Here is a 20625-nt window from a genome sequence, read left to right as displayed (position 1 = left end):
TTTATTTTTGTTGTAAAGTTGCAGATTGTATGTGAATTGTTCACCCCTTGTTTTTATGCTAGTTTGTTGCAAATAAAGTATTGTTATTTTTGAAAATGTGGTGTAAAATATCCAACTAATCTTTCGCTCTCTTAAGTTCTTAATATGAAAGAAGATTTTTTTTGAATTTTTTTTTTTTTTTTGAATGTCCAAAAACAAGCAATTTTGGACTGCTTTTGAAACCTTTATTTTACGAATCTACTCCCATAACTTTAATTTAAAAGACATTATTTGTTACTACACATACCCCAGAGACAATAGTTTTGAATATTTAATCAATTTTATAACCCTTCATGCTACATTTTTTTTCCACAAACAAAACTTCGCAAAGAAACCTCCTAGATTAGCATTTTTCCAGTCACAAATAGATTATACATTAAAATCAATTATAGCTAATTAAAATAGAAAGTTAAATACTGATCAACTGTTTTTTCCCTGAAGCCTCCGTTTAAAATTTCTATGAATTTTTACATGTTAGACTGTATATATACATATACATATATATATATATATATATATATATATATTTGCAATGATAATGTAACTGTGTTGATCTGTATGTGTCATTTTTTTTTGTCAACTGATTGTTCTGTGAAGCAGATGCATTTTTTTTTTTTTTTTAAATGCAACGTGGGCTTAACATTGTGGATTCATTTGGAACTTTGCCAAATTGATTACAAAAGTTGGTCAAATACATTTTCTTCCCTTTTTTGAAGTGATTTTTAGCCACATGTGCAATTACCCAAATGGGGAATTTCTTTTCTTTGTTTTTTTAAGTCACAAGAATTAAAGTGTCTTTAAAAATTGCCAGCAATAACAGTAATAAGAAGTTATAATTAAAAAAAAATAATAAATGCTCTTCCAGTATATGGCAGAAGTCAAATTAACCTCTACAGTAGCCATTTAATGTACGTGAATTTTTTGTGTAAATTTTCTAAGCATTGTAGTCAGTGGCGTAGGTTTGGTCTCAACATTGGTAGGGACGCTATAACAGCATAACCTGCATGTACACTTTTTGCTGGGGACGGGACATTAATAAGACCAAATGGATTGGGTACATTTCTCAAAAATAGCTGGTTCCTACGTAAAAATGAAAAAAGTTACAGTAAAATTATTTTCATGGGAGAAAGTCATTTTTCAAAATGCTTGCTTCATATAAAGGAAATTAACAGTGGTTGTGTGTTTTTTTTTTTGGGGGGGGGGGGTTAAAAAAAATTTGCATCGGCTGCAAATAAAAGTATACTTTTTTTAATGTTGTAGAAAATACATACATTTTAATTAGGGAATAAATGCACAAAATGCACAGTTGAATTAACATAAACAGTAGAAAAAGTACAGAAAGACACGTCTCTAAGCAGCTTTCTCCTCGAGTTTTACAGGTTAGCAAGTTCACACAGTTTAATGTTATGCTAACGCTGATGCAGGTCGGACTTTCAGTTGCAAAATTAGTGGTGTGTTCCCCACGTTCACAACATTGCCGTCTTTTTACATTACTTAAAGTGGCTGCTGCTGGCCGGGAAAAAAAACTTCTAATATCCCTCCTCTTCAAAGGGGGCGGAGGAGGCGGCATGTCGACATGTATTCTGTTTTTTGTCATCAGCCAATCAAACGTGCGTTTGAAGGAAGAAAAAAATGGACCAGCACATTCAGCAAGTGAAAAGGGATAAATGTAAGTCTGAACATAATGTAGGGTCAATTCTATCCTTGCAACTTATGGGAAGACAATTAAATTACCTACATATAACTTAACTCACTATATAATGCAAATAAGGTTGCTTAAAAGTTGGTGGGGACAATTTGAGCATCCTTAAAAGTTGGTGGTGTTATGTCCCTACCGTCCCTATGCAAACCTACTCCCTTGGTTGTAGTAGTTCAACAAAGGTTGAAAAATGACTATTGACTCATTTGCTGTGAATGGTCACTGGCTATCCTCCCAGTTAAAATAGTTTAGACGTCTATCGCTGTCAATGGCAACTAATAAATAAAGTCCAGAACACCTTTAAAAACAACAATGCACAACTTTCAGAAGTCATTTAAAAGGAAATTTTATTGGCAATATTTAAAAAAAGTTTACAAACCAGTGGTCACAAACAGGAATGCAAGTTGTTGATTTCTTTTTTTTCCCCAAACGGTTCCAATTCTGATAAATTTTATTTCTTATATACTCTGAGGTAAACCTTGTCTGGATCATGCAGCAGTACCTATTTCAGAGTATTGCTCCAATTTAGTCTTCAACAATTCTTTACTCGGGACATGCTGTTGTCCAGTGTAAACCATACTGAGAGCCACTTGGAAGAATGCATGCAGAAGGAATGCCCAAAAAAAAAAAAAAAAAATGGAAAACGCAGTCATAAACATGATTTCATGGCCTTTCCGGGGACTCAAATGGCATAATAGGAATTGAACATGCCAAAGGGGGGAAAACGAGCCCCGTCAACTGCAAAATAATGTCATATAAATGTTTGGGTCCAACCATTTTTCATCTTCATTTAAGCACCATCACAATAATAATATACATATATATTTATGTATTAATAATGCTCTTAAAGTGCCGTATTATGAACTTTACACTGCAGCCTTGACTGACTCATCCCATATTAAAAAAAAAAGAAAAAAACAAAGCAAATGCAATGATGAGTCAGACCATTGCATGAATTTCAGATAAATACACCCATACACATACACACCTCACCATATACACACTGTGACACACGCACACATTCTGTTTTCTTGGTAACAGATTGCACATGGTTTTTTGGAGGTGGTCCCAACTTTTGGCCGAAAAAAAAAAAAAAAAAAAGATGCAGTGACGCCTTTTAGCCTGGACAGTCTTTGAGGTTGACTGCCCCAACGACTGAGGGCAACCTGGTGAAAACAACAGACTCGCCATTGACCTTCAAGTCTTGGATGCAGCCCACGAAGGACGACATGATGGGTGGTGTCTGCCTTGAAGCGATCTCTTCTGCGAAGAGTATAGTAAAACTGGTGAGTGACTATGACGATTAAAGATGTCCCGCTCGATCGGGTCTGATCACGTCATTTTCAAAGTATCGGAATCGGCAAAAAAATATCGGACATGCCTTTTTTAAATATATTTTTATATATTTAATCAAATCGTTTTCTAATTGTATTTAACGTTACAGACAAAATGTCTTACACTCATCCAGAGTCTTTAGTTTTGGCTTAAAGTAGGGCTATCAAATTTATCGCGTTAACGGCGGTAATTAATTTTTTTTAAATTAATCACGTTAAAATATTTAACGCAATTAACACATGAGCTGCACGACCCACTCACGCATTGTCGCGTTCAATATATAATGGTGCCGTTTTACCTGTATATATAGCTAAAAGCCAGCGTATAATGAGTAGAGTGAACTTTGGCAGCCTTAGGAGCTTTTTTTTAATTGGCTAAAGCCTTACAATCCCTCTCTCAACAATTAGGAAATATCGTGGGTAGCAATGTGGGGAAGAAAGGTAGTAGTTGATCTTTTTCTTAACACCCTAAGTTATTTCCCAACGCAGAGAAGATATATCAATTGGTGCCACTACGCACAGTCATGGTTGCACTTCCGATCATGTATTTGGGCAGAACAGTTAAATGGCTACAGTATCATTTACTGAAAGCTCAACAAATACACTAGATGGCAATATTTAGTCACAATATACAAAGTCACATTTATCCTTTAAGAATTACAAGTCTTTCTACCCGTGGATCCCTCTCACAGAAAGAATGTTAATAATGTAAATGCCATCTTGAGGATTTATTGTCATAATAAACAAATACAGTACTTATGTACTGTATGTTGAATCTATATATTCGTCCGAGTTTTATTCATTTTTTTCTTAATGCATTGCCAAAATGTATATGATCGGGTAAAATTATCGGGAATGATTGGAATTGAAAAAAAAAAGCAATCGGATCGGGAAATATCGGGATCAGCAGATACTCAAACTAAAACGATCGGATCGGGAGCAAAAAAACATGATCGGAACAACCCTAATGGCGATGCGTGATGATCATTTCATTTTACTGAAAATACGACATTTGGTCAAGGGCGTAGGTTTGGTCTCAACATTGGTAGGGACGATATAACAGCATAACCTGCACGTACACATTAATAAGACCAAACATATTGGGTGAACGGGAGACAGGGCTACGTTTCTCACGAATATGCACCAAATTAATTGATAGGCTAAATGATCAATGTAAAATAAATCAGGTCTTGACTCTTACTAACTTTCATGTGTATTGGTTCAGGTGCTGCAACGATCAATCAATTAATCTGAGTAATTCCATTAGAAAAAAAGCTTCTTCAAATTTTACTGCTTCGAGTAATCGTTTAATTAAAGTGGCGTTGTAATGGTTTGTTTTGAAAGTGTTTGCATTTAATTTTATTGATTTGGGTGGATACACTGCCCTCTAGTCGCAACAGTGAATTATCCAGGTGCTCCTTGTTTAGACCAACATGAGGTTAGTTTTTGTTTGAGCTAATATTTTTTTTTTTATGCATTCGTAATTTAGTATATAGCATAGACTCCACCATCCGTCGACAAGACAGCTCCAACAGACATTGCGCCACGCCTGCAGGCACAACATTGAGTTGGCTTTCACTGTGACAAACTGAAACACACACTCCGTTCTAACACCAGATTTAGGTGGAAATAGGACGAAGGTTTTACTGCATACAAGCAGTAGTGTCTCGAAAGTGATTTGGTCGAGAATCCAAGGTAATTATTATATTAAATAGCACCATGCATGCACTTTGAAACGTGAAAAAAAAAAATCAATGGATAAAATTAGTGTAAATTTGCCTTGAAATATTTATGGAAAATGAATGATAACAGTCCGTTTTTTGCTTTTAACCAACAATCTAGACTGTTTTGCGTTAATATCTATAGAAATTCTGCGATTTAAGCATTTATTTACAAGAATTTTCAATTTAAAAAGCTCTTTGTTACATGACGGCCACCATGTTGGATTACACAATACAGTAAGTTTTGTTTGAAATATTCTGTAAAATGAACGGTAACTGCCCGTTTTTTGCTTTTAACCAAGAATCTAGACTGTTTTACGTTCATATCTATAGAAATTGCACGATTTAAGCATTTATTTACAAGAATTTTTAACTTAAAAAGCACTTTGGTTTGTGACGGTCGCCATGTTCGACTTTGTAAAAAAATGTAAGTTGCTATTTCTAACAAAAACTTATATGATATGTTAAATATTGCTATTGATCCTGAAAATATAGGGGATTATCTCTGCATTTGGTGATTTTTGCATATCTAGCATAAAATCTGAGAATTTTATAGCCATTTTAAATTTTGTTATACTTACATAAAAATAATTAATCAGGATTTTATTATGGAACGACTTTGAAATTATTTATGCCGCTGCTCATTTACACTCATATATGCCTAAGGGAGGTGCCTGTTTTGGTTTTAGGTCGCTAGTGGCTTGGGTTTTGAAAATATTTGAATTTTCAGTTTTTTTAAAATAGGCCCCCTACGGCTCAGCCCCGTGTCCCGTCAACTGATAGTGAAGTTTATATATTTAGCCATTTGTTGTGGGAATATGTGTTCGATCTATTTGCTAAGAGAGTTGTAAAACATTTTTTGCATTTTATAGCATTTAAGCTAGCGGACCTTTGCTATGCAAGTTAGCCAATTGTTCTTTTGTTGTCCATAGGTTCTCATTTCTTTATTTTTTTTAAATACCATTTGAGGCTAAGCTCAGGTATTTTAATTTATTTTTAAATGAAAGTGCAATTCTGCATAGTTTGAAGAAATACTCGGGAATTTTATTTGTATTTGAATTTAATGCTCTTTTGAAAGTGCCATCATAACAAGCCTTTGCTTTACACCTCCAAAAATTTATTCTTCTACGCATTAAATATCCTGATTACTCGATTATTCGAACTAACTAGTTGATAGATTAATCGACAACTAAAATAATCGATAGCTGCAGCCCTATTTCGATTCAAACCTTTGTTTCCAAAAACTACTAAAGAAACATTTCGGTAACTTCCAGAATAAATGTCTGGATTTTAATAGCAAATTTAACTTACAATATTTGAACATAAAACAAAAAAATGAAAACTTTATCTCGGCTATGAATAATGTATATCATCTGGGAAAAAAATCAATAAATAATGTAGATGATAAATGAATACTGTACATTTTAAATAAATGAAAGTCATCAGCCAATCAAACGTGCATTTGAGGGGAAAAATGGATCGGTACATTCATAGTAAGCCTGAACATAATGAAAGTAATTCATTTAATAATGATAGGGTCAATTCTATCCTTACAAGATATGGGAAGACGATCTAAATTACATGAATAAGGTTGCTTAAAAGTTGGTGGGGACAATTTGAGCATCCCGAAAAGTTGTTAGGCTCTTGCCCCTACCGTCCCTATACAAACCTACGACCTTGCATTTAGTACATCCGTAGTGTGAATGCTTTAAAGACTAGACTAACTCTTACCAGGAACACCTCCCACATAGACAGGATATTTGGTCAATGCAACCATGTTGGATGGTGGTCCTATCTTGTAGGTGTCCACTGTATCCACATGCAGCTGCACAACATTCTTCATGGTGATGACTGCAAGACGTGCAGTGTCATACATGTTTAGTTACAGTAAATAATGCTATAAAAGTAAGATGAAGAGGTTATTTTACCTGAAATTTTATGAAACATTCCATCGCAGAGTGTTGTTTTTGGCTGCACAGATGCCATAAACTCCCCTCTGCCGTTATTAACTCGTGCCACAACCTGTGAATTAAATAAATGAAAAATAGTTTGTGCTTTCACCCTTTATAGGGCATTCTTTTAAATACAAGGCAATAAGAAAATCATTTAAATTTTATTCATTTAGTTTGCAGACCACAAAATTGAGGGGTTAAGTGTATAAGTGGTCTACATGACCCAAAATGTGATGTCCACATATGTCATGGGTTAGCAACCCGCGGCTTTAGAGCCACATGCGGCTCTTTCACACCAATCCCTGGAACTTTTTTAAAAAATGTATAAAGATGGAAAAAGATGGGAAATATATTTTTGTTTTGATATGGTTTCTGTAGGAGGACAGACATGACAAAAACATTCTTCTAATTCAATAATATTGTAATAAAGTTAAACTTCAGGCAGGATCGTACAACAGAGAATTATAGTATGCACTGCAGGGAAAATAAACATTTAATCATGAAGGCTCATTATGTACTGTACTTGTAGTAGGGATGGGAATCGAAATCCGATTCCAATTCGGAACCGGTTCCGAGTGTTTCGAGGCCTCGACATCACAATGAAAAAGCCTTAACGATCCCTTTAATGATCCCTAAAGACGCATATTGCGTCGTGACGTGTCTTGTTGTCCAGACGCATCAAACTAGCATGGCGCCAAGAACCACTCGCTCCAAAGTTTGGCTACGCTTCACCAGGAAAAAGGGTGAAAATGAAAGGTTACGATAGTTTAGCACGAGCATTGCCGCCGTAAACATAACAATGACAGCACGTAGGTTCGAACGCTCGAAAGTGTGTCTTCACTTCACGAGGAAAAATTACAACAAATCGACTTGCAGTCATTGCAAGATGGAAATAACTGCATCGGGAGGGAATAGACTGCACTGTCCTCACCGAGACGCTAAGGCTCAGTCCTGGCTATACAGCTAGCTAAACTCCCAAATGACGATGCAGAAGACGTTGGTATAATTTGCTGACTTTATTCAACCATCACTTGAAACTAAAAATAGAAATGAAACAAATCAATTTCGTCCCCAATAACAAACAGGTTTGCATCAACGTAAATCAGCGATGATTAGCTGCTAACACAGTAACAACAAACAGTTAGCATGCGTTCGCTAGCATTAGCACATCGTTGCATTAGCACATCGTTTAAACCACTACACAACTGGATTTAAGTGTCCGATCGCGAGTGGAAACACACAACAACAACACAGAAGATGATACATACAGGCGTTGGCGCTGTAGATATTTTACAAACATTAACAAAGAACGTAGGCTCGTGGCAGGGTTTCCCTTTCTCACTAACTCGCTCACTCGCTTGGATGCGGCATTTCTTCTTCTTCGCGTGTGTCACACCTGGGTGAGGGTTGTCACGTCTTGGTATATTCTCTTCCTGCTTTATTTTGAAGCCTCACCCTCCTGTTTCCACCACTCAACCTTCCTGCTGTCTCACCTGTCTCTGATTATGATTACCAATTGTTCCCACCTGTGTCCTATTCATCATGTGCTTAAATTGTTTGTCACTCCCTAGTCTCGTGCCAAAGTGTCTTCGTCCTTCGTCTTCACTACAGCCCAGATTCATAGTCAAAGACATTCTACGTTGTGAGTTTATTCATAGTATTCTACAGTTTGTTTTTTATGCTTAATGCAAAGTCCTTTGTTATAGTATTCTACTCCAGTGCGTTTTTTGCCTGGCTCTCTTGTTTCCCGTTTGTACCATTTAATTTCATAGCCTGTTATTTCCTCCTTCTGGAGCGCCCTCAGTTTGTTACTGCTTCTGATTATTTGTGTTCATTAAAAGACTGAATTCTGCACTTGAGTCCACTCCATTCCGTCCAAGTGTGACATTACACTTTGGCCATAATGGACTCAGCGGAATTTGCCAAGCTTTGCGCTTCGCTCCAGGGCCACGACAACAGACTCAACCGTCAGGAGCAGTTCCAGACGGCCATGGCCACCCAGTTGATCCAGCTCACTGCTCAACTGACCGACCTGGCGGGTAGGCTTCAGCCCGTCACTTCGCCTCCTGCGGCAGCTGCTGTTCCCTCGCCAGCTTTTTCCACTCACTCCGGGGGAGGTCCTCGGTTGGCGCCACCGGAGCGTTTCTCTGGAGAGGCTGGTACCAGTAAAACATTCATTACTGATTGTACGCTACGTTTTGACTATTCTCCAGGCGGGTTCAGCTCAGACAGAGCTAAAATCGCGTATATGGTCACTCATATGACTGACCGAGCCCGGGCATGGGCGATGGCTGAGTGGGAGCGTGACTCTCCAATTTGTTACTCACTCACTGCTTTCAGAGAAGCCCTAATTAGGACGTTCGACCCTGTCTGCACCGAACGGGCTCAAGCACGAGAACTGGGAAACTTGCTGCAAGGCAGCCGCTCCGTCAATGACTATGCCATCCAGTTCCGCACTCTGGCCGCAGGAAGCAGCTGGGGGCACATGGCGCTCTACGACACCTTTCTGAAGGGGCTTTCCGTTCCTATCCAGGAGCAACTCATTCCCCTGGATCTACCGGACGACCTTGACTCCCTCATTGCTTTAGCCATTCGGACAGACCATCGACTGCAGGAGCTCCAGAGGGTCGGACCAAACCACTTCAAGAGGTCCCCTCCCCGGACATCTGAGCGTCCTGAGATGCGTCACCCTTCTCTGCATCATACCACACCGCAACCTGTAGATGTCGAGCCCATGCAGCTAGGGCCAACTGCTCTCTCCAAAGAGGAGCGCAAACGCCGTCAACTGGAGAGAAGGTGCTTCTACTGCGGGGCCTCAGGACACCTTGTAGCTGCTTGTCCCTCTCGCCCCGACCAACCAGGTGAAACACGACGTACTCCGGAGAGTACACCCCGCTCAACAACAGATATCCAGGTAACGCACGGGGCCAGGACCCACACATTCCGGGCCCTCATAGACTCTGGGGCGGATGAAAGCCTGATGCCTTGGGGGGGGTGTAGACTGTTGGGACTGCAGGCGCTTCCTCTTGAGCGACCTTTGGTGGCCAGGTCCCTTGATGGCACCAAGTTGTTTACGATAACCCACACTACCGAACCAGTGGGGGTTGGGGTACAAGGACACACAGAGACTATGAGCTTCCACCTGTTCTCAACGTCAACTCAGACGGTGGTGCTGGGGTTCTCTTGGTTGTGCAAACACGGCCCGCAAATTGATTGGAAAACTGGGACAATTGTGGGCTGGGGTAGTGACTGTCCAAGGAACTGTGTGGGGGGGTGTAGTACGGTGGCTAGGAAGGTTAATGTTAATAACATGTCTCTTTCTACCTCCTCAGGACTGGAGATCGACTTGAGCACAGTCCCCGCTTGTTACCACCACCTAAGACAGGTCTTCTGCAAGACCAGTGCCATGGCATTACCCCCTCACAGACCTTATGATTGTGCCATCAACCTCATCCCTGGGTCCACTATTCCCAGGGGACGGCTCTACCCGATCTCTGGTCCCGAGAGACAAGCCATGAAAGATTATATCCAGTCCTCGTTAAAGGCGGGTTTAATCCGCCCTTCTTCCTCTGCTGCTGGGGCAGGTTTTTTCTTCGTGGGGAAGAAGGACGGTGGCCTGCGTCCATGTATTGACTATCGCCAGCTGAACGATATCACGATTAAGAACCGTTATCCACTCCCGTTAATGTCATCAGTTTTTGATCAGTTGCAACAAGCTAAGGTGTTCACAAAGCTTGACTTAAGGAATGCTTACCACCTAGTTAGGATACGGGAGGGGGACGAGTGGAAGACTGCTTTTAACACTCCAGATGGCCATTATGAATACCTTGTGATGCCGTTTGGTCTTACTAATGCCCCTGCCTTCTTTCAGACATTGATTAATGACGTTCTACGTGAATTTTTAGACCGCTTTGTATTTGTTTATTTAGATGATATTCTGATCTATTCACCTGACCTAGCCACCCACCAGCAGCATGTAGCCACAGTACTAGAAAGACTCTTGGCCAACCGGCTCTATGTTAAGGCAGAGAAAAGCCAATTCCACGCCGACACCATCTCCTTCCTGGGCTTTATCGTAGCCCCTGGAAGGGTTCAGATGGATCCGGCTAAAATCAGCGCTGTGGTTAACTGGCCAACCCCCGATAGCCGCAAGAAGGTCCAGCAATTCCTGGGATTTGCTAACTTCTATAGGCGGTTTATCCGAGGCTTCAGCGCGATAGCGGCTCCCCTCCATGCTCTCACTTCTCCACAGGTGTGGTTCTTGTGGACCCCTGAGACAGAGGCCGCCTTCCAGACCCTCAAGACCCGTTTCACCACAGCACCTATACTGAACATGCCTGATCCCCTCCGCCAGTTCGTGGTGGAGGTTGATGCTTCAAATGAAGGGGTTGGGGCCATCCTCTCACAGCGTTCTGAACAGGACGGAAAGACTCATCCCTGTGCCTTTCTTTCTCGCAAACTCTCCAAAGCTGAGCGGAACTATGACGTGGGAGACCGAGAGTTATTGGCAGTGAAGACCGCTTTAGAGGAGTGGCGTCACTGGTTGGAGGGGGCGGAGCACCCTTTCCTGGTCTGGACAGACCACAAGAACCTGGAATACCTTAGGACTGCTAAGAGACTAAATGCTCGTCAGGCCAGGTGGGCGCTCTTTTTTAATCGCTTTTCGTTTTCCATCTCTTACAGGCCGGGGTCCCAAAATAAGAAGGCGGATGCGCTCTCTCGTCTCCACGACCCTGAGCCTGTGGCCAAGGAGCCTGAATGCATCCTACCACTGAACTGTGTGGTGGGGGCGGTGACTTGGCAAATAGAAAAGGAGGTTAAGCTGGCTAATGGGGGGGCCCCTTCACCGCGGGGGTGTCCAGAAAACCGTTTGTTTGTCCCGACCGACTTACGCCCCCGGGTGTTTCAATGGGCTCACTCCTCGCCGCTTTCCTGCCATCCGGGAGTTCGGCGGACCATGCACGCCATCTGCCGGAGGTTCTGGTGGCCGGGCATGGAGCCGGAGGTCCGGGAGTACATTAAGGCATGCTCGGTCTGCGCCCAAAACAAGAGTTCGAACCGCCCACGCATGGGACTGCTACAGCCGCTGCCCATCCCCTCCAGGCCTTGGGCAGAGATCTCCATGGACTTCGTCACAGGACTCCCAGTCTCAAAAGGCAACAACACTATCCTCACAGTGGTCGACAGATTCTCAAAGATGGCCCACTTTATCGCTCTACCAGCCCTGCCCTCCGCCAAAGATACTGCTGAGATCATGATGCGGCAGGTGTTTCGGATTCATGGGTTTCCCAAAGACATCGTTTCTGACCGGGGGCCCCAGTTCGTGTCCCGGTTCTGGGGGGCCTTTTGCAAACTGATCGGAGCCAAGCCAAGCCTCACCTCTGGTTATCATCCGGAATCCAACGGCCAGACCGAGCGCCTGAACCAGCAGTTGGAGACCGGCCTCCGGTGCCTAGTGTCCCAGAACCAATCGACATGGAGCGACCACCTGGTCTGGGTCGAGTTCGCCCATAATACGCTGCCCACCTCAGCTACGGGTATGTCGCCGTTCAAATGCGTGTTTGGCTACGACCCTCCAGTTTTCGCCGCCCAGGAGCCGGAGGTTTCGGTCCCCTCCGCCCACGCCTTAGTCCGCAGATGCCGGCGCATCTGGGAGGCTGCTCGTCTGGTCCTTGCTCGTCAGGGGGACCGAATGAAGAGAATGGCAGACCGTCGACGACGCCCGGCACCTTCATACCAGCCGGGGCAGCGGGTCTGGCTCAGCGCTCAGGACCTCCCCCTTCGAGCTTCGTCCAAGAAGCTGGCACCCCGCTTTGTTGGTCCATTCCCCGTCTCCAAAGTGGTTGGACCGGCAGCTGTTCGACTACGCCTTCCCCGCACCCTTCGGATCCACCCCACGTTCCACGTGAGCAAAGTGAAACCCGTGGTGGAGAGCGCCGTGCTGCCGACTCTATCCCCGCCACCCCCGCTGGAGATCGATGGTGGCCCCGCCTACAAGGTCAAGCAGCTGTTGGCGGTCCGGTCCAGGGGCAGGGGACGTCAATATCTCGTTGATTGGGAGGGATACGGCCCCGAAGAGAGACAGTGGGTCCCCTCCCGCTTTATTCTTTGCCCTAGCCTCATCAGAGACTTCCACAGGGCCCATCCAGAGCTGCCTGGCCCGTCTGGGATCCGGTCCTAGAGGGGGGGGTTGTGTCACACCTGGGTGAGGGTTGTCACGTCTTGGTATATTCTCTTCCTGCTTTATTTTGAAGCCTCACCCTCCTGTTTCCACCACTCAACCTTCCTGCTGTCTCACCTGTCTCTGATTATGATTACCAATTGTTCCCACCTGTGTCCTATTCATCATGTGCTTAAATTGTTTGTCACTCCCTAGTCTCGTGCCAAAGTGTCTTCGTCCTTCGTCTTCACTACAGCCCAGATTCATAGTCAAAGACATTCTACGTTGTGAGTTTATTCATAGTATTCTACAGTTTGTTTTTTATGCTTAATGCAAAGTCCTTTGTTATAGTATTCTACTCCAGTGCGTTTTTTGCCTGGCTCTCTTGTTTCCCGTTTGTACCATTTAATTTCATAGCCTGTTATTTCCTCCTTCTGGAGCGCCCTCAGTTTGTTACTGCTTCTGATTATTTGTGTTCATTAAAAGACTGAATTCTGCACTTGAGTCCACTCCATTCCGTCCAAGTGTGACAGCGTGTAAGCGCGCTCTTCTTCACGTGAGCGCCCTCTTCTTCGCGTGAGGAAGTGCAAGGGCGCCACCACTTGAGCGTGAAAGCACCATAAAAACTAAAAGGCATGCATTTCAATATACTGGTAAATAAAAACAGGGGTCCCCAAACTACGGCCCGCGGCTCCATATTTGGTCCGGCCCCCTGAACAATTCCAGAAAGCATTTTGAATTTTTTTTGTTTTTTTTCTCCCTCAGTAGTGTTATTTATTTCCTGGCCTTTTTCAGTCAATAACTCAGAGAGGGTTATTTGGTTATTATCTATTTAATTAATAGTGCTATTATTATATATTATTATTATATTATATCATTATTTTTATTGTATTTACTTTTGTTCCGTGAAGAATCCACAGAGGGTTATTTGATTGTGGCTTTCTGAAAAACAATAATTTTTTTTACATTTACGCACTCCTGCAATCGTCACACTTTTTCTGTTACAAACTGACCCTGGCCTCTCATCAGAGAAGGGAAAAGTTATTTGGCCCTCACGGGAAAAAGTTTGGGGACATTGCCAAAGGCAGAACAACGACCGATATGCCAAAATATACCAATATTTTTTATTTCTATTAGAAAAATGTTTCAGTAAAATGTTACACATTCTTGTGCATTTGCCACTTATTGCCACAGTTAACATTGAGGCTTTGGGACTCTTTTGACCTCATTGTGAGTTTGTAAGGTTGTGACTTCTGATGAAACAAACATGATGCCAATCAAAATGTTTGTTCTTCTTTTTCCCGAAATTAGAATCGATAAGAGAATCGATAAAGAATCGAATCGTTAAGCAATATCGATAATGGAATCAGAATCGTAAAAATCGTATCAATTCCCATCCCTAACTTGTAGTGAACTTAGTCATTTTTTGGTCCAATATGGCTCTTTCAACATTTTGGGTTGCCAACCCCTGACATATATCCAGACTAATGATGCACCGATACTGATACCAGTATTGGCGGGGGGGCCGATCCGGCACTAAAATGGTGGTATTGGCGAGCAGTGTTGGGAGTAACGCCATTATAAATAACGCCGTTACGTAACGCCGTTATTTTTTCAGTAACGGGGTAATCTAACTAATTACTTTTTACGCCGTTACAACGCCGTTACCGTTACTGACGGTCAAAAGCGGTGCGTTACTTACTCTGAATAAATTGGAAGAAACTACCAGCCGTGTCGAGTCGACTCTCTGCTTTGTTGATTTGTCATCCAAGACTTGGGTTGCGTTCAGGTTCGAGAATAGCGCACGTACTTCTGACTCCAAGCTGTTTGTCCCTGCTCATTCAATTAGACAATGCTTTCCAAAGTTTGGTAACTTTTCTGTGTTTGCTACACCTGATGCTAGCCTCGTTCCCATCTCCCACTGTCAGCCAGCAACAATTCTGCTTCCATCTTGAGGACGGCAGACGCTTTGAAGGTGACGTGAATTGTCGGGAAACGAGCCTACCTGAATGCAGCCCCTTGAGAGATGCGATGGAAGTGATTGTGATCGGCTGAGGTTTAGAGTCAAGTGTTGTGGTAAGCCAATCAGAGCCAGTGATTTCACAAGCAAACTGGAACAGCGCGTGCAGCAAACAAACACACGCAAAACAGATGCACAGGGTTGGGATGGCAGAGCATTCAGAAGAAAAATTGTCCTTTAAGAGGTGGAGATATAGACACTATTTCAAGTTTGTCGAAATTAAAGGAAAGAACCTGCATGTAATGTGTAATTTATGTCCCGGGGCAAAGCTTTTGTCGACATCTGTGGTAAGCAATTCAAATCTGCTGAAGCACCTAACAAGTTAACTACCTGTCTGTTCTTCTCTATTCCACTGACTCGAATACTGCTCAAAAAATTTCAAATTCTTTGACATACAACAAGTTCTTTTTAAAGTAACGGAAATAATTACTTTCCCTGGTAACTAGTTACTTTTACTATTTTAATTTGATTTAATTACTTTTTTAAAGTAACGCGCCCAACACTGTTGGCGAGTACCAACAAGTAGGACACCAATACCATTTACCGGTCCAGTATAATAACACTAGACCGCAGTCTTCTTTCTCCTGATGCTCACTACACTCTGTGTTGTGTGATCACACGTGATCACTTTGCAAGCCGAGCAGCTATCGCTATTGACCTGCTCCAGACCAATGATAGCCGCTCTTAACCAAGACAGGGCAGCTTTTTCATATGGAGGAAAAACAAACTAGGAGTAGAAAATGTTGGCGATCTGGTGAATATTCTAGCATAGAAACTCCGTCGAGTACAAAGGCTGCGTGCAAGATATGTGGCCTGAAAGTTTCGAGAGGTGGAGTTAAATTGGCCCGTTTCAATACCTTGAACCTGATAAAACATTTGAAGACGAAACATGTGAACGAACACAGAGTTTGAGGCAGCAACAGTGAACAAGAGAAAGGGGGATGGACCGCAGCAACAAACCCTGGTCAGTTCACTTCGTAGGAAGGAGCAGTGGGACGAGAAGAGTGAAGCTGCATGACATGTCCGAAAAAAATCACCGAAAATGACTGTTCTCTGTAATCAGCAATACAGAGCATGCTGCTCAACTGGAGCATCCCGAAGTCAAAGGTACTTTACTTTTCTTGTCTTTTACTGAAAGAAATGCCGCAATAATTTGAAATCTGTTTAAAAAGTGCTGTAGAACTATGGAAAGTAAGCTAAGCTAAGTGGCTATAGAGTGTGTGTCTGAGAGAGAGCGTCTCACTCATGCGCTGTTTGCATTTGTGCATTGCTATAAAATAAAGATGGAGTTTTGTTGCTGCTGGTGCACAGAGATGGAGGCTGATAGAGTGACAGGATGCAGTGGTCAATTATTATTATTATTGTTATTATTAAAGTTGCACTGTTTGTCCTTTGAGAGCCAAAACTCAGTTCATTCAGAGTTTATTATTATTAATGTATTTTTACTTTCTTACAGTTGGGCAGTGTTGTTAATCTTACTTAACTAAAATAATTAATTACAGTTACAAATTACTTCTCCCAAAAAGTAATTGAGTTAGTAACTCAGCTGAATGTAAGAGTAAATAGTTACTTGGCAAAGTAACTGGTTTTACTTTTTTTTCCATAAAAAAAATAAAAAAACTAGGGGTGTCAAACGATTACAATTTTTAATCGAGTTAATTACAGCTTAAAAATTAATTAATCGTAATTAATCACAATTCAAACCATCTATAAAATATTCCATATTTTTCTGTAAATATTGTTGGAATGGAAAGATAAGACACAAGATGGATATATACATTCAACATACGGTACATAAGTACTGTATTTCTTTATTATAACAATAAATCAACAAGATGGCATTACCATTATTAACATTCTGTTAAAGCGATCCATGGATAGAAAGACTTGTAGTTCTTAAAAGATAAATGTTTGTAGAAGTTATAGAAATTTTATATTAAAACCCCTCTTCATGTTTTCGTTTTAATAAAATTTGTAAAATTTTCAATCAAAAAATAAACTAGTAGCCCGCCATTGTTGATGTCAATAATTACTTACACAATGCTCATGGGTGCTGAACCCTATAAAAACAGTCGTACCCAAGCACCAGCAGAGGGCAGCAAAACTCCGAAAAACACAACAAGTACACCTTTCACTGTGCTGTCATTTTAATCTGTTTGAGCGGGGCATTTGTGCGTTAATTGCGTCAAAGATTTTAACGGGATTAATTTAAAAAATTAATTACCGCTCGTTAACGCGCTAATTTTGACAGCCCTAAAAAGAAAAACATAAGTCACACTATGTGAAGTTCAAAGGGTTTTTGGGACTGTCGCCCTAGCCCAATTCTACCCTTAACTCAGTGCTTCTCAATTATTTTCTGTTACGCCCCCCAAGGAAGACGTAAATGTTTCGCGCCCCCCCCAAACTCTGCTGCAACTGTAAATAGTATAATTTGTCTATAATATTACGCCTCTGCCTCACATTGTATCCTTTTGTTTTCTATTAGAGAAAATAACAGAGAGCAACTTATAAAGTATAACTTTATTAACTTTGTTTTGTTCGTAACAGAAAAGACTTAACGCGCATCAATTTGCCTGAAATTTAAAAAAAAAAAAAAGTCACATCCAAACTGTAAAAATACACTCAAGGTACATTTTTGACCATTTGATACTGAAAAATAAAATCAGTAAATAATAACAAATTCAAATTGATTAGAAACATTAACTCCTGAGGACAATATGCCAAAAAATTTGACCGAAAAAACAAAACTGAATAGAAGAAGAAGAGAAAAAAAAGTGTTTTTGGACAGAAGGACAGTTTTAATTTTCGCTGCTCCCAGTATCACCTCCAGTTTGCAATGATGTTGGGTTATATTGCACTGAGCATGCTAACAGTGCTCACTGGTTTATTGATATAACACTGACAAAGCGGGACGATTGTTGGCAATATTCGGCACGTTTTCGCTGAAAAACAACCAAGCGGCTTATCAATGAGATTGGGGTCTAATGTCTTTAAGTGGAGTCTTAATTGATTTGGTTTCCGGCTGTCCGCTATAATCATTTTTAGAGACAGTAAACAGTGGTCTTTCCTCGTCTACCACTGTATTAAATGTCAAAGCCAAAAGGCAAACGGCCCGAAAAAAACGCATTCTCGGCGTCCGAGGGAGAACCGTAGGTGAGGGCGGTCGTCATGACGATCCCAAGCCGAAAATGGCACTTCCCGGGCGGACACGGGAGAACCGGAGAAGACAGTGGGTCGCTGCGTGAGTCCGGCCGGAAAACGGCTTTCAAAAACGGCGCACAGCTCTCCAGCTCTTCATGAGTCTCTTCCGTGTGCTCTTGCTTACTTCAAAAATACTGCGTGCACTTTGAAAATGAGAGCGCCACTGCCACCCACTGAGTGGATGTGCAAGTACACTTTATTCTAGTACGGCAACAACAACAACAAAAAAAAGCATGTTCCCCGAGGTCACACGCGCCATCCCTGGCATCGCACTGCGCCCCACCATTTGAGAAGTACTGCCTTAACTTAACTAGACACATCGCATATTGCAATAACTAGATAGTAACCTTTGCTATGTTTGGAAGTCATTTAATGTTGTGAATCAACCGTTAAAATTGTTAAAATTGATCCCGTTATTGCATTAGTTCCCTTCTGTCTACTTTCTACACGTGAAAAATTTAAAACAGTTTAATCATTTAAAGATAGATTCAAGTCAAAATTTTGCCGATTTAGGAGTATTACTTAGGTTCGCTAGGAAGGTTCTCTACAACAGAGCCTTTCTGAGAAGTCTACTGCTTTAAGATGGCGGCTGTTTACTAACGCTGGCAAGTATATCATTTTGCATCAAGTTCATATACATGAGATATCTAGCATAGCATGATGTGGGCATAGTTTGTGGGCTGTTGGCTACAGAGCCACCCAGCCGAGCATTGCGTTTGCAACGGCGTCACATTTCCCTCTTTCCCACTCCCGCTCTTCTCTCTCCGTGTATCGCAGACTTTTCCCGCGTCATTCAACTAGTAACGCTAAGTAACGCACGCCTTTACATCCTCAGTAACGGTAACGGCGTTGCAAAGATGTGAAAAGTAATTAATTAGATTACTCACTACTGAAAAAAATAACGGCAGTAGTAACGTCGTTATACTCTAACGCCGTTATTAACAACACTGCTGTTAGGCTCGTATTATACATGTTTTAATTTCACAAATTTAGCACTATTTTGGCCTTTGAGCGCTAAAGGTTAATTCAACTATTGTCACTTATACCAGGTATGCAATATAAAGTTCTACTGGATTCACTTTGTATTAGTCTTTTTCCTGTTTTGCAATGGTAAGCAGCATCCTGACAAAGCCATAATGCAATGATTTCATTTCCAAGTATTTAGCTCTTCATGTATCTATATATATTTTAAACGGCGTGGGATCGGTATGGTATCGGCCGATACTGCACAGTCAGGTTTTGGTATCAGGGCCAAAAAATGGTATCGGTGCAACACTAGTCCAGACCCAGGTCTTCATATAAATTATTTGAAACAGACAATCAGGCCTTACCTCTCCTCTGAGCAGGTAAATACTGACATAGTGGCCCGTGGTTAGGTCTATTTGAGTTCTGCTGGAATCGCCAACATGTAGCAAGAGTCCAGTTTGGGTCCTCGGTCGAATGTTAAACAGGAGCTCGAAACTTGATCCCATAGCAAAGGAGTCATCTGAAGGCAAGAAGTAGTCATTATTATATATGAAATGCGTAATGTGTTGAATAACTTTGCTGCAGTATATTGTGAAATATCAATGATTAGTATTCGTGTTTTCCTCACTAATGACAACATGAGTTCCATTCCCTGAGAAGTAGGCCCCCCTCTGAGTGTGGCCCTCAAAACATGGGCCAGCCCCGTGGTTTGAGGACGGCTTCAGCATGGGCGTGCCGTTCATTTTAAAATGGCGTACACAGCCAGATACGGTTTGTTTTGGGAGACTCTTGGACTGCAAAAGATAAAAAGTAAAAATCATAAACAGAGCTTTGGACAGGAAATGTTCCGCAAAATACCTCTTTACCTTTAACTCTTTGTGGAGGTAGTCGGGGGCACTACCCAAGAAGACAGGCGACATGAAGTGCTTCATTGAAGCCACATCAGATGGACTCAGCTGACCGTCCTGCGCTCGTATCCCATCCACCACCAAACGGAATTTCTTCTTCTCTAAACTGAACATCACCTGCAGGAATCACCAGCACCAGAATGTAAATCTAATAGGATTCAGTTTTTCAATATACGGGGATGAAAATCAGCATTTAAACTAGAGATGTCCCGATCGATCGGCATCCCGATCAATTAGGTCCGATCACGTCATTTTCAAAGTATCGGAATCGGCAAAAAAAATATCGGCCATGCCTTTTTTTAATATATATATATTTTAATTAAATCGTTTTCTAATTGCATTTAACGTTACAGACATAATATGTTACACTCATCCAGAGTCTTTAATTTAGGCTTAAGGTAGGGTTATCAAAAATATCCCGATAACGGCGGCAATTAGTTTATTAAAAAATGTGTCACGTTAAAATATTTAACGCTATTAATATATGCGCTGCACGACCTTCTCACTCATTGTCGCGCTCAATCTGTAAAAACGCTGTTTTACCTATTTAGAGAGATAAACGGCAGCGCTTAATGAGTAGCGTGAATTTTGCAGCCTTTGGAGCCTTTCTTCAACCGGCTATAAC

The 20625-nt window shown here is 41.6% G+C and overlaps 1 protein-coding gene across 4 annotated transcripts in view; it reads right to left on the bottom strand.

Annotated features, from left to right (window-relative positions):
• Positions 1–2075: 2075 nt before the first annotated feature.
• LOC130929808 (laminin subunit alpha-3-like) overlaps positions 2076–20625 on the bottom strand; it is a 122112-nt gene continuing 103562 nt past the window's right edge. For all 4 annotated transcript variants that reach the window (XM_057857330.1, XM_057857332.1, XM_057857331.1 and 1 more), the window contains exons 72-77: positions 19959–20117; positions 19721–19886; positions 19458–19612; positions 6722–6815; positions 6525–6644; positions 2076–3001 (exon numbers count right to left, since the gene is read on the bottom strand). In XM_057857330.1, the coding sequence (XP_057713313.1) occupies positions 2856–3001; positions 6525–6644; positions 6722–6815; positions 19458–19612; positions 19721–19886; positions 19959–20117 (840 nt within the window). In that variant the 3' untranslated portion in view covers positions 2076–2855. The remainder of the gene's footprint in view (positions 3002–6524; positions 6645–6721; positions 6816–19457; positions 19613–19720; positions 19887–19958; positions 20118–20625) is intronic.

The sequence above is a fragment of the Corythoichthys intestinalis genome, chromosome 14 (assembly GCF_030265065.1).
Source record: "Corythoichthys intestinalis isolate RoL2023-P3 chromosome 14, ASM3026506v1, whole genome shotgun sequence".
Lineage (NCBI taxonomy): Eukaryota > Metazoa > Chordata > Actinopteri > Syngnathiformes > Syngnathidae > Corythoichthys > Corythoichthys intestinalis.
This window is presented reverse-complemented; position numbering and strand designations above follow the sequence as displayed.